The 12,365-nt window shown below is 53.7% G+C and overlaps 1 protein-coding gene across 1 annotated transcript in view; it reads right to left on the reverse strand.

Moving 5' to 3' along the window:
• Positions 1 to 638: 638 nt before the first annotated feature.
• CSDC2 (cold shock domain containing C2) overlaps positions 639 to 12,365 on the reverse strand; it is a 30,828-nt gene continuing 19,101 nt past the window's right edge. The window contains 3 exon segments of the mRNA XM_045002546.1: positions 639 to 1,456; positions 2,321 to 2,443; positions 4,135 to 4,400. Coding sequence (XP_044858481.1) covers positions 1,294 to 1,456; positions 2,321 to 2,443; positions 4,135 to 4,400 — 552 coding nt within the window. The 3' untranslated portion in view covers positions 639 to 1,293.

Here is a 12,365-nt window from a genome sequence, read left to right on the forward strand (position 1 = left end):
GCAGTGGCCAGATCCAGAGCCCATGGAGCACAGCTGTTCACTCTGCAGGTGCTCAGAGCCAGCAGGCAGGTGTATAAAATGACCTGGGGGAGGTACATGCCATTTTGCCTCTTTTCTCCCCTCACTGGCTGGAGGGGAGGGGGAATAAATTCCATCTCTTGCCAGGTGAGAGTGTCCCAGGAAAGACTCTAGAACCCCTAACTGGAGCTTTCAATCTACCTGCTTCTTTAAGAGTCTGTGGGGCAGGGCCGGTGCAAGGAAGTTTTGTGCCCTAGGCGAAACTTCCACCTTGCACCACCCCCCTCCCCAGCTAACCCCGCCCACCCGTGGCAGCTAACAATGCCCCCTGCCCCTCCCCCACCCCACCCCACCCCACGGCAGCTAACCCCGCCTGGGGAGCTCGCCCCAGCTCACCTCGGCTTCACCTCCTCCACTGAGCATGCCGGTGTTGCTCTAATTCTCCTCCCCTCCCAGGCTTGTGGTGCTGATTGGAGGAGACTTAGAGCGGGGGCTGTGTGCTCAGCGGAGGAGGCAGAGTGGAGGTGATCTGGGACAGGGAACGGTTCCCCTGTGTGCCCCCCCTCCCGTTACTGCGGGCAGCCCTCCCCACTCCCCTCCCCAGCTCACCTCCACTCCACCTCCTCGCCTGAGTGGGCTTTTAGGCACCCTCAACCACTAGGCGCCGTAGGCGGCCACCTAGTTTGCGTAAGTGGTTGCACCGGCCCTGCTGTGGGGCTGCCCTGCCCCTCAAATGATGAGGGCCTCCTTGCCCACTTTCTCCAGGGATATTGCTACCCACCCCTCATTCCCCCTGGCTCTCCTTAGCGCCTGCTTTGGGGGAGTTAGGGGGCTGGAACACTGGCTGTCCTGGCCCCCTGCATGGGGGATCTGGAGCTTCCTGAAGGAGTTGGGATCAGGGAAGAGGGGTGAGTTTGGATCGCATAGGCAGCAGGATGAACTTGACATCAACTCCTGCTGGGTTCAAACCTCTCCTCTCCCAACACAAAGCAGGCGCTTCTGCACATATCCTTGAGGAAATCCCACAAGTTCATGACATGTAGGAAAGTGGGAATCTGCCCCAGAGCAGCTCTGCCTCTCCCTCCGCCCTCAAGAAGACACAGTTACAAACAAGAATGTAATCTTATAAAAGACACAGAATGGATACGGCTACATGTCACTTTGCAAACAATAAATGTGATCCCGCCCCTCCCCCCCCCCCCCAGCCAGCTGTCCCAGACTTTGTCCCCACCCTGCCTCCAGACTGAGCCAGCCCATGTAGACTCCACCCAAAGCCTAGGAGCCGATTATTTGGCCGGACCACGTCTCGTGCTTTGTGTGCGGGGCCAGGTTGGTGAGCACCACCTCCACAGCCTGGAACTTCTGGTTCTTGGGTGGAATGGGGCAAATTTTGTACGTGACCTCATCTCCTTCCATGGGGACATACTCCCCCTCGATGCTGGAAGAGAGGAAGACATGGCAGATGGTTAGGGCTGAAACGAGACCTAAGCCAAAAAAATAAATCAGGAACTAGTGATGTCCTTGGTCACAGGCTGCTCTTGGGGGAGTGGGGACAAATGTTTCATTCCTGAAGACCTGACATCAGCTGTGCCCTTTCTATAGAGGTGGGCAGAGCTGCAGTGATAGCCCTTCCTCTCCCTGGCTACAAGATGACGCCATGAGGGGCACCAGGCTGAGTCCTGCTATCTGGGGTCCTTCAATGGGGTAAAAGCAAGCTCACACCTGTGGCATTCAGGCCCCTGACTCCCTGGGCCCCTTTGGAAGTCCCAGCCTTAGTGAATGTTTTGCTGCGGTGGGACACAGGATTCAGACTCCTGGAGAAGGTTTTATCCCCAGAACAGGCACTGCCCAGCCAGCAGCAGCGTGTGCACTTCGATGACACACACTATGCCTCCAACCTAGAGAGCCCAGTTCTGGAAAGGGGCAGGGCAAAGTGGAGTCATCCCGTCCCTCCCCCGGAAATTTTAGCCAGTCCTAGGCCTCCATAACCAATCTCATCAGCTAGCCCTCATGCCTCAGTTAACTAACACCCGTCATTGTGACTATTTGTGTGATGTGAACACATCTCCACAACAAACTGACCTGAGATCCCCCTGGCCCCTCTAGCCCGAACTCAATTCTTACAGGCCCCAAACAGCCATCAAGTGACAACAATTTCTGGTCATTCCCATCTATTGTTACCAGTGACCTCCAAGTTAAAGGATCCTGTGCCATTGGCAGTCCCCTCAGACATCCAGTCCTCCCAGACCTAGCAATGCCCTCAAGGTGAAAGGCTCTATATCCCACTCCCCACAGGACTCACTCAGACACATGTACAAATATGTCCTCTGTGCCGTTCTCTGGAGTGATGAAGCCGTGGCCCTGGGAGCGTGAGAACTGCTTACAGACACCCTTGAAGACAGGGCCAGCGGAGGCACGAGCCGTCCTAGGGAAGGAGAGAGGATGGGGGAAAAGAGGTGAAGTTAGTCTCACAGTTGGCTCCAAAAACAGACACCATTGGGCAGTGCTACTTAAAAGGAGCCAGACCAAATCAGTCTCACCATATCTTTAGCCCAGGAGAGGGTTGTGTCGCCACTTTTCTAAACAACATGGTGTCCCTTACCATTAGGATCATAGTCTTGTGCTCCCAGGACCACTGAACTGGCAGTCCAGGGGGTAATGGGTATCTTTTATAGATTCCATCTGCCAAGAAGCTAGATACCAAAAGTGACTGAAGCTCTTAATACCAGAGTTAGAACCGCACACTGGGGATAAAGAAGCGAGTTTGTTTGAAAGTGTCAGTTGTTTACAGGGTCTTCTGGTTGCCACAGACACCACTCAGTTTAGCAGGACAGACACTGTTAATCATGTTCTCGCTGAAGATCAAGGTTGCAATTACAACCAGGAGGCAGATTTTTAGGACCCTCTCCTCTGCCAGAAGTGGTTTTCCACAATGGACAATCCCAAACCCAGCCAGTCAGCCCCAGGTATTGCTGGCGCTGCAGCGGGGAGGTAGGGGGTGGAAGAGGAAAAGCCTGGGTCAGGAATCAGGCAGCTATTTACAAAATTAACAGACCATAGCCAGTCAATAGCCTCCCTTCAAGGGGGGCAGGTAGATCAGTCCCTATGCTACTGAAAGGGCTGGGCCCCCTATGCCAAACAGAGCACTTCTCTCAACCTCTGCTCTGTGGGCTGCACACGGGAGGGAGGGGCAGGGCGGGGCTCAGCCACGCACTCACCGTGTCAGGTGGCCACCGGCTAGGGAGGCAGCAGCCCAGGGTGCCATATGTTAAAGTGGCACCACTGGAATAGCACTCTGCCAAATCACCCACCAAAGTGCCAGTCCCAGGCAGCTCTTCACCAGCCCTGGAGCGTCTGCCATCTGCTCCCCAATCCTGCTAAGGGGCAGCTCCCATTTTTATGCAATTGTGGGGGAGGTGTGGGGGGGAGGGGTCCTTGGCAGCCTAGAATCCTTTGCATGTGTTGCTTCAGAGGAGGTCCTGAGGTATCACTAACTAGTGCAGAGGGTTCTAGGAGGGAGGGGGGCTGAAGTTAGAAGCACCTGCCTTGCACTTTTGAGTGGACACCGCTACCTCTGTTTAGAGGAGGAGAAGACAGTAGGGAACCGGGTGGGTGGGTGAGTGGGTAAGGGAGCTATTTGTGGAGGCATCAGATCCCCTCCTTGCCTAGGGCACCCAGGCACACGGGTTGGAGTTTGTTCCCCATGAGCATTGTTGGTGTGTAACAGTACATGCACACCTGACCTACCCCTTTGCAGAGACCACAGGGAAAGTGCCAGCTCAGTTACACATAAGCTGTTCCCCCGTCTGCAGCACACACTCAAAAACACACTTCATGGCCGTGCCTCCCCTGGCTTCCTAGTCCTTGTGTGTATGCATCATCCAGGTCAGCACAGCTCCGGGAATACCTGCTTGTCTGTGAGCTACTGTGGTTGAACCAGCAAAGGGAGACTGCCCCAATGGGTGTCTGGGTGTGATCACGCACAAACAGCAGCCACAATCTCTCCCATTGCTTCCCCACATTGGAGCAGTTCACAGGATTTTTATACTCTGCCCTATCACCCCTTGTGCAGTGACCACCCCGTCCGACCCTCAGCGACATAAGCCAGATACTTACGCAGAGTATGTTCTGGTTCTTTTGGTGGGGAGGGGGCTGGGCAGGTCCCGGAGGAGAAGATTGCCCCGCTCCCAGATCCGGCTTCCCTCCCGGTGAAAGGGGAAGGTGGGCCAGACAGGCGACTTCGGGGAGTGGAGGGTTGGGACTGTCGGAGGGGCGGTTGGGTCTGATGACATGGCGTGGCTGGCAGGATGATCCGTCTTTTGGAGGAGAAAGTGGCAACAGGAAGGCGAGAGCGAGCTCACAGTTTTGGCTCTTACTTCAGCCTATGGTACAAAGCAGAAAAAGAGACGGTCTAAGGCCTGGTCTACACTAGGCGTTTAAACCGGTTTTAGGAGCGTAAAACCGATTTAACGCCACACCCGTCCACACTAAGAGGCCCTTTATATCGGTATAAAGGGCTCTTTAAACCGGTTTCTGTACTCCTCCCTAACGAGAGGAGTAGCGCTAATTTCGGTATTACCATATCGGATTAGGGTTAGTGTGGCCGCAGATCGACGGTATTGGCCTCCGGGCGATATCCCACAGTGCACCACTGACCACTCTGGACAGCAATCTGAACTCGGATGCAGTGGCCAGGTAGACAGGAAAAGCCCCGCGAACTTTTGAATATTTCCTGTTTGCCAAGCGTGGAGCTCCGATCAGCATGTGTGGCGATGCAGTTAAAAATCAAAATAAAGAAAGAGCTCCCGCATGGACGATGCGGACGTGATCGCTGTAAGGGCAGGCAAATCTGTTCTATCAGCGCTCCGTTACAGAAGACGAAATTCAAAATCATTTTTTAAAAATCTCCAGACAGATGCCATAGCAGGGACTCAGCGCACTGCTGCGTGACAAGCGTAACGGAAAGCCAAAGAATCAAATGGACGCTCATGGACTGGAGGACTCAAGCTATCCCACAGTTCCTGCAGTCTCTGAAAAGCATTTGCATTCTTGGCTGAGCGCCAAATGCTTCTAGGGTCAAAAACAGTGTCCGCGGTGGGTCAGGGCATAGCTAGGCAATTTACGCACCCCCCCACCCACCCCCAGAAGTGAAAGGGAAAACAATCCTCTCTTGACTCTTTTACATGTCACCCTATCTTTACTGAATGCTGCAGATAGACGCGATGGTGCAGCACTCAACACCAACATCCTTGCTCCCCCCACGCCATGGATGGCTGATGGTACAATAAGACCGATACCCATCGTCATCATCAGCCTATTGGCACATGGGGCAGTGCAAAAGGACTGGTAACCATGCTGACTAGCATCAGTTAGGTCGATCAAGGGTGCCTGCCCCTAATTTTTCCTGGTAGATGGTGCAATATGGCTGGTAACCGTCTTCATCATAGCAACAGGGGGCTGAGCTCCATCAGCCCCCACCCTTCATGTGTAAAGAAAAGATTCAGTTGCCCCTGGACTAGCAGTGGGATGCTGGGCTCCTCCCCTACACACTGCTTAATGTCCTGTCTGGACTATCATAGCAGCTGGAGGCTGCCTTCCACTCATTTCTCACTAAGGCCTGGTCTACACTAGGATCTTAAATCGAATTTAGCAGCGTTAATTCGAACTAATCGCTCAACCGTCCACACCAGGAAGCCATTTAATTCGAACTAGGGGGCTCCTTAGTTCGAATTTGGTACTCCACCCCGACAGGTGGAGTAACGCTAAATTCGCACTTGCTAGCTCGAATTAGGCTAGGTGTGGATGCAAATCGAACTTAGTAGCTCCGGGAGCTATCCCACAGTGCACCACTCTGTTGACGCTCTGGACAGCAGTCCGAGCTTGGATGTTCTGGCAGCCACAGAGGAAATGACCCGGGAAAATTTGAAATCCTTTTCCTGTCTGGACAGTTAGAATCTCATTTCTTGCTTTGACATCGGGGCGAGCTCCGCGGCACCTGCAACGATGCAGAGCTCTCCAGCAGAGGAGTCAGCCCAATGCAAGAATAGAAAGAGATCCCCAGCATGGACAGACCAGGAAGTCCAGGATCTGATCGCTGTGTGGGGCGAGGAGTCTGTGCTGTCGGAGCTGCGCTCCAACAAGCGTAATGCAAAGACCTTCGAGAAGGTCTCCCAAGCCATGACACAGAAAGGATACAGCCGGGATGCGATGCAGTGCCGCGTGAAAGTCAAGGACCTGAGGCAAGGCTATCAAAAAGTCAGAGCGGCAAACGGACGCTCCGGAGCACAGCCCCAGACATGCCGCTTCTACGAGGCACTGCATGCCATTCTCGGTGGGTCTGCCACCACTGTCCCACCACTGACCGTGGACTCAGTGGATGGCATAGTGAGCCAGGACAGTTCCTACTCGATGTTCGCCGATGGGCAAGACGACGAAGGGTCCGTGGAGGAAGGCGCAGGCGACAGCGAACACAATGCCGCTTTCCCTGACAGCCAGGATCTGTTCCTCACCCTCACAGAGATCCCCTACCAACCCTCACCGGCCGTGAACCCGGACTCAGAGTCAGGGGAAGGATCAGGCGGTAAGTCGTATAAACAAGAAAATATTTATTTGCTCGAAAACATGTATACCAAAAATATAAATTCTATCTATAAATACTATATCTAAAAGTTTTTAAAGGGAAACTAAACGAACAGTAGGTCTACACAGATTGGGATGGAACAATAGTCCTCCATGGACAATTCCACAAATGCTTCAAACAGTTCCTCAAATACCCTCCGCAGGAGGTTTCGAGGAAGAGGTGCCCTATTTGGTCCTCCGGTGAAGCTCACTCTTCCACGCCACGACATCCTCAGATACAGGGGAACCATCGCCTCTACCAGCATGGCCGCGTAGGGTCCCGGTCGGTGAAGTGCTTCCCTTAACATCCTTTCTTTCTGCACTCGAGAGACACGCCTCAGGGTAATCTCGTTACTGAAGTGCTGCATCTAATTAGGGCAATTAGCGAATAGTTACTGTTCTTAATGGTTTACTTATACTTTGCATAACAAAGCCCCGCGCTTAGCAGCCACGTGCTGTAGGCCACACAGGAAAAGCATACATTGATCTTTCCCCTGCAGTGTCGGGAGTGGCTGCAAAAGGGTCATAGTATCTGATTTCCAGATTGCCGTTAGCACGACGGCACAGCTATCCGTTAACTGATAAGCATAATGTACTGTAAGGCTTACCAGGACTCTCTGCTAGAGGGATTCTGCTCTCTCTCCCGACTTCTCCGCTCTCCTGTGCAATGGCGCAGCCAATCAGAGCGTAGGCCAAAATGTTGTGCTTCTCTGGAGACCACGTGACACTTGTTGTCCAGTACGGTCTTCTTCATGGAAATTGACTAGACGGTGTTCACTGTTCGCGAAAATGTATCTGTACAAGGAAATCACTAACTTTCCCCATCACACAGCTTCGGGTCCTTCCCGGACTGCCCCGGCATCCCCCTCGCAGAGACTGGCAATGATTAGACGGCGAAAGAAGAAGACTAGGGACGACATGTTCGCTGAACTGATGGTCTGCTCCCGAGCAGAGGCTGCAGAGCAGAAACACTGGAGGGAGACCCTATGTGAGCAGCATCGCACACTCATGGAACGTGAGGATAGGTGGCGGCAGGAAGACCAGCAGACCACCCAAACGCTACTTGGTCTCATGAAGGAACAAACGGACACGCTTCGTCGCCTTGTTGATGTCCTGCAGGACCGCAGGCTGGAGGACAGGGCCCCCCTGCAGTGTCTCTGCAATCGCCCTCACCAGCCAAGAAGTCCTGGCCCCCCCTCACCCAAAAGTACAAGACGGAGGGGTGGTAGAGGACGTGAGAACTGTCACTGAACCAGAGCAGAGCGGCCGTGTACCCCGCACTTCTCACGTTAGAAATTTGTAGAAGTGCTTCCCTTATAGGCTCAGCCAGTCCCAAATCCAAGGTTCATCCCCCCACTGTTTATTAGATTAATAAAAGCTGTTTGCTGTTAATCACTGTTTCCGTCATGTCTTTCCTGTCAGAGGATTTTTCGGTGTATGGGGTGGACAGGGGTTTCATACTTGCACGGTATAGCCTACAGTACCAGGGTACAGACTTGGGGAAAGGATCAACTGCGGGGCACACACACACTGCAGTCAGTAGGCACCAGGGTCATTCTGTGTTGTGTATGCTGCCCCTGTTCATTTCGTAATGTGTATAATTGTCCAGGGTCCTAGCGCCTGTCACGCCATTACTGTGAAGGCAGGCTGCCCTTACGATGCACTTGCAACGGATCCACGAGCCTATCCGCTGCCCTGAGCCCCAACAAGAGCCCTCATCCACGGACAGATAGTCACCCTTCTCCCACACCCATCACCCCTTCCCACGCAGAAACCCGCAGCCCACTGCCGTCATCCAAACCCCTATGCAAAGAAGGCACCACTCGCCCCTTCCTGCAAACCCTCCCCTTCATGCAGAACCACTGTCATCCGTCCCCCACCCCAGAGACCTATGTAGGAGCAGGAGGATGTCAGTCCTCTATGGAGGAAGCGGTCTGTACGTCAGTGCACACCGTGCCCAGCACAGTATGCGTCCATGTCTCAACACCAGAACAGAAATGCAAAGTAAAAGAAAGATTTATTAATAATGAGTGTAACAATTACTTTGCTTAAAAACGTGCTTTGGAAGTGGGGGAAACTTGGAGAACAAGGCATGTAGCCGCAGATCCAAATCGACACAAACTGACACAGGCCCAGGGTCAGTTTCTCTTGAAAGCAAGTGGAGAGTCATAGGTTACCCTGATCTCCGAGGAAACTTGCTTTCAAAGCCTCCCGGATACAGAGCGCTTCCCGCTGGGATATTCTCTCGGCACGGGTGTCTGGCTGAGCGTAAACTGCAGCCAGGCGATTTGCCTCAACCTCCCATCCGGACAAAAAGGCCTCGCCCTTGCTCTCACACAGATTGTGCAGCACACAGCAAGCAGCAATAACTACGGGGATATTCTTTTCGCTGATGTCCGAGCGAGTGAGTAAGCTCCGCCATCTCCCCTTGAGACGTCCGAAAGCACACTCCACCACCATTCTGCACTTGCTTAGCCGGTAGTTGAAGAGTTCCTTCTCACTGTCCAGGGCGCCTGTATAGGGCTTCATGAGCCAGGGCATTAGCGGGTAGGCTGGGTCCCCGAGGATCACTGTAGGCATCTGCACATCCCCAACCGTTATTTTGTGGTCCGGGAAGAAAGTACCTGCCTGGAGGAGTCTAAAGAGACCAGAGCTCCTGAACACACGCGCGTCATGAACCTTGCCCGCCCACCCGACGTTGATGTTGGTAAAACGTCCCCTATGGTCCACTAGTCCTTGCAGCACCATGGAAAAGTAGCCCTTTCGGTTAATGTACTCGCTGGCCTGGTGGGCCGGTGCCAGGATAGGGATGTGAGTCCCATCTATAGCCCCACCGCAGTTTGGGAATCCCATCGCGGCGAAGCCGTCTATGATGACCTGAACGTTTCCCAGGTTCACTACCTTTGAGAGCAGTTGCTCAACGATTGCGTGGGCTACTTGCATCACAGCAACCCCCACGGTAGATTTGCCCACGCCAAAGTGGTTCGCTACTGACCGGTAGCTGTCTGGCGTGGCAAGTTTCCAGAGGGCTATGGCCACTCGCTTCTGCACACTCAGGGCTGCTCGCATCCGGGTGTCCTGGCGCTTCAGGGCAGGGGCCAGCAAGTCACAGAGTTCAAGGAAAGTGCCCTTACGCATCCTGAAGTTTCGCAGCCACTCTGTGTCATCCCAGACCTGCAGCACTATGCGGTCCCACCAGTCCGTGCTTGTTTCCCGGGCCCAGAATCGCCGTTCCACAGCATGAACTTGACCCATTGCCACCATGATCTCCACTGCCCGGCGTACCCTGCTTTCTGAGAGGTCTGCGCCACTCTCCTCACCGCGCTGCCGGAGCCTCCTCGCCCGATTTCTCAGTAGCTGACTGTTGCACAGGTGGACGATAAGGTGCGAGGAGTTGACAACGGCCATAAGTGCAGCGATGATCGCAGTGGGCTCCATGCTCGCAGTGCTGTGGCGTCCGCGCTGTAACCGACCAGAAAAGTGCGCGAACAGATTTCCCGCCGGCGCTTTCAGGGAGGGAGGGCGTTTGTGAGTGACGGTTGAATGATGACAGTTACCCAAAACCACCCTCGACACATTTTTCCCCCAGCAGGCATTGCGAGCTCTACCCAGCATTCCAATGGGCAGCGGGGAGTGCGGGAACTGTGGGATAGCTTCCCACAGTGCACCGCTTCCAAAGTCGATGCTGGCCCCGTGAATGTGGACTCAGAAATTCGAATTAGTGTATTTAGTATGGATACACAAATTCGACTTCATAAGGTCGAATCCACAAATTCGAACTAAGTTGATTCGAAATAGTCTTGTAGTGTAGACAAGGCCTAACAAGTCACTGTGTCATCACACAAGTGGGGGGAACAATGCTATGGTAGCCCAGGAAGGCTGGGGAAGAACAGAATGAACAGGTGGGTTGTTGCAGGAGCACCCCTTGTGAATAGCATACAGCTCATAATTTCTGCAGGATCTGACACAGAACAGCTGTGCTCTCTGGTTCTATGATACAGTGGTTCTCTAGTACACTTGCCCATATTCTAGGCAGGACTGATTCTATTTTTAGATACCAAAAAGGAGGGATTGACTCAGGAAGTCATTCCCAATTTTGGCTTTTGCGCCCCTGGCTAAGAGCAGCCAGGGGCACTTATGACAGCAACAGATGGTGCAGTGCAAAAGGACTGGTAGCCACAATCATCTTATTACCAATTTATGGTATGGTAGATGGTGCAATATGGCTGGTAACCATCTCTGCTGTCATGCAAAAGCAAAAGCATGCTGCTGTGTAGCGCTGCTGAATCGCCTCTGTCAGCGGCATCTAGTACACATACGGTGACAGTCACAAAAGGCTAAACAGGCTCCATGATTGCCATGCTATGGCATCTGCCAGGGCAATCCAGGGAAAAAAGGCACGAAATGCTTTCTGCCGTTGCTTTCCCAGCGGAAGGAGTGACTGACGACATTTACCCAGAACCACCCGCGACAATGATTTTTGCCCCATCAGGCACTGGGATCTCAACCTGGAAATTCCAAGGGGCGGGGGAGGCTGCGGGAACTATGGGATAGCTACAGAATAGCTACCCACAGTGCAACGCTCCAGAAGTCGATGCTAGCCTCGGACCGTGGACGCACACCACCAATTTAATGTGTTTAGTGTGGCCGCGCACACTCGATTTTATACAATCTGTTTTACAAAACTGGTTTATGCAAATTCGGAATAGTCCCGTAGTGTAGACGTACCCTAACACACAGAGAACAGACTGTGTGCGCTGCAGCCAATTGCCCCCTATCTCATAGATGAGCAGGGCCAGGCCCGGCCAGTGCTTGAGCTGGAGACCAGCAAGGTGCTGTAGAGGTGATGTTGGCAACACGGTAGGCGGTGGCGTTCCCTGTGAGTCTGTACAGACCCCAAAGCCCCAGTGCGCGGTAGCAGCATGGAGGTGCAGGCAGGGTGGGAATGGGTCGCAGACCTGGGGACAAGGGTGGTGGTGGTTTTTGAAATCGAGCTGGGTCACAGTGGGGCATGCTTTAAGCACAGCTTTTTACAAAAGCTCCTGTGTCGTATCGCTCCTGCAGCCGCCAGATTGGGCTCCACACCCCCACAGCCGCAGGCACAACCCACTCATCCCCCCCCCCCCCCCGCCCGGAACCCACACTGTTCTCACAAGAGGGGAGGGCAAAGGAGAAAGTGGAAAGCACCCAGCGGCTCTGGGTAGTCCCAAATCCTCCTCTGCTCCTGTGAGCAATAGGACGGTTACGGCTTCACCTCCCTCCCTCCCTCCCTGCAGCATCCAGCCTGGGAAGGGGCAGAGGGGACCCTGTTCCCACCCCTCACTGGCCTGGGAAAGGGAGGTAAAGAACCCCATGATCCGCAGAAGGAGCAGAGGTGAGTCTGGTGAGCCCAGAATCACTTGCTGGGCAGGTGAATGGACACATATGGGGGTAATGAGACCCCCCCCTCACATACGTTTGTCAGATCACTTAAGCACTGGGTACAGTTTGTAATCCAAGGTGCGTGGGGGGAAATCAAGGTAATCTCTCCCCCCCTTGTGGTTAGAAAATATCTGTCTGTGGCTGCTGCTGCAGGACCCACGTCCTTGGAGAGATGGGCCCCACCCAGAGAGCGACTAGGCTGGATAGAGCTGCAAGAACTGCCGCTGGCTGCCCATTTGACTCAGTTTTATTGACTTTGCTGTCGTCTTGAGGGACCCGTCTCCAGTCCCTTTACTGCTGAGAGTCAG

The sequence above is a fragment of the Mauremys mutica genome, chromosome 1, assembly GCF_020497125.1.
Source record: "Mauremys mutica isolate MM-2020 ecotype Southern chromosome 1, ASM2049712v1, whole genome shotgun sequence".
NCBI classification, from domain to species: Eukaryota; Metazoa; Chordata; order Testudines; family Geoemydidae; genus Mauremys; species Mauremys mutica.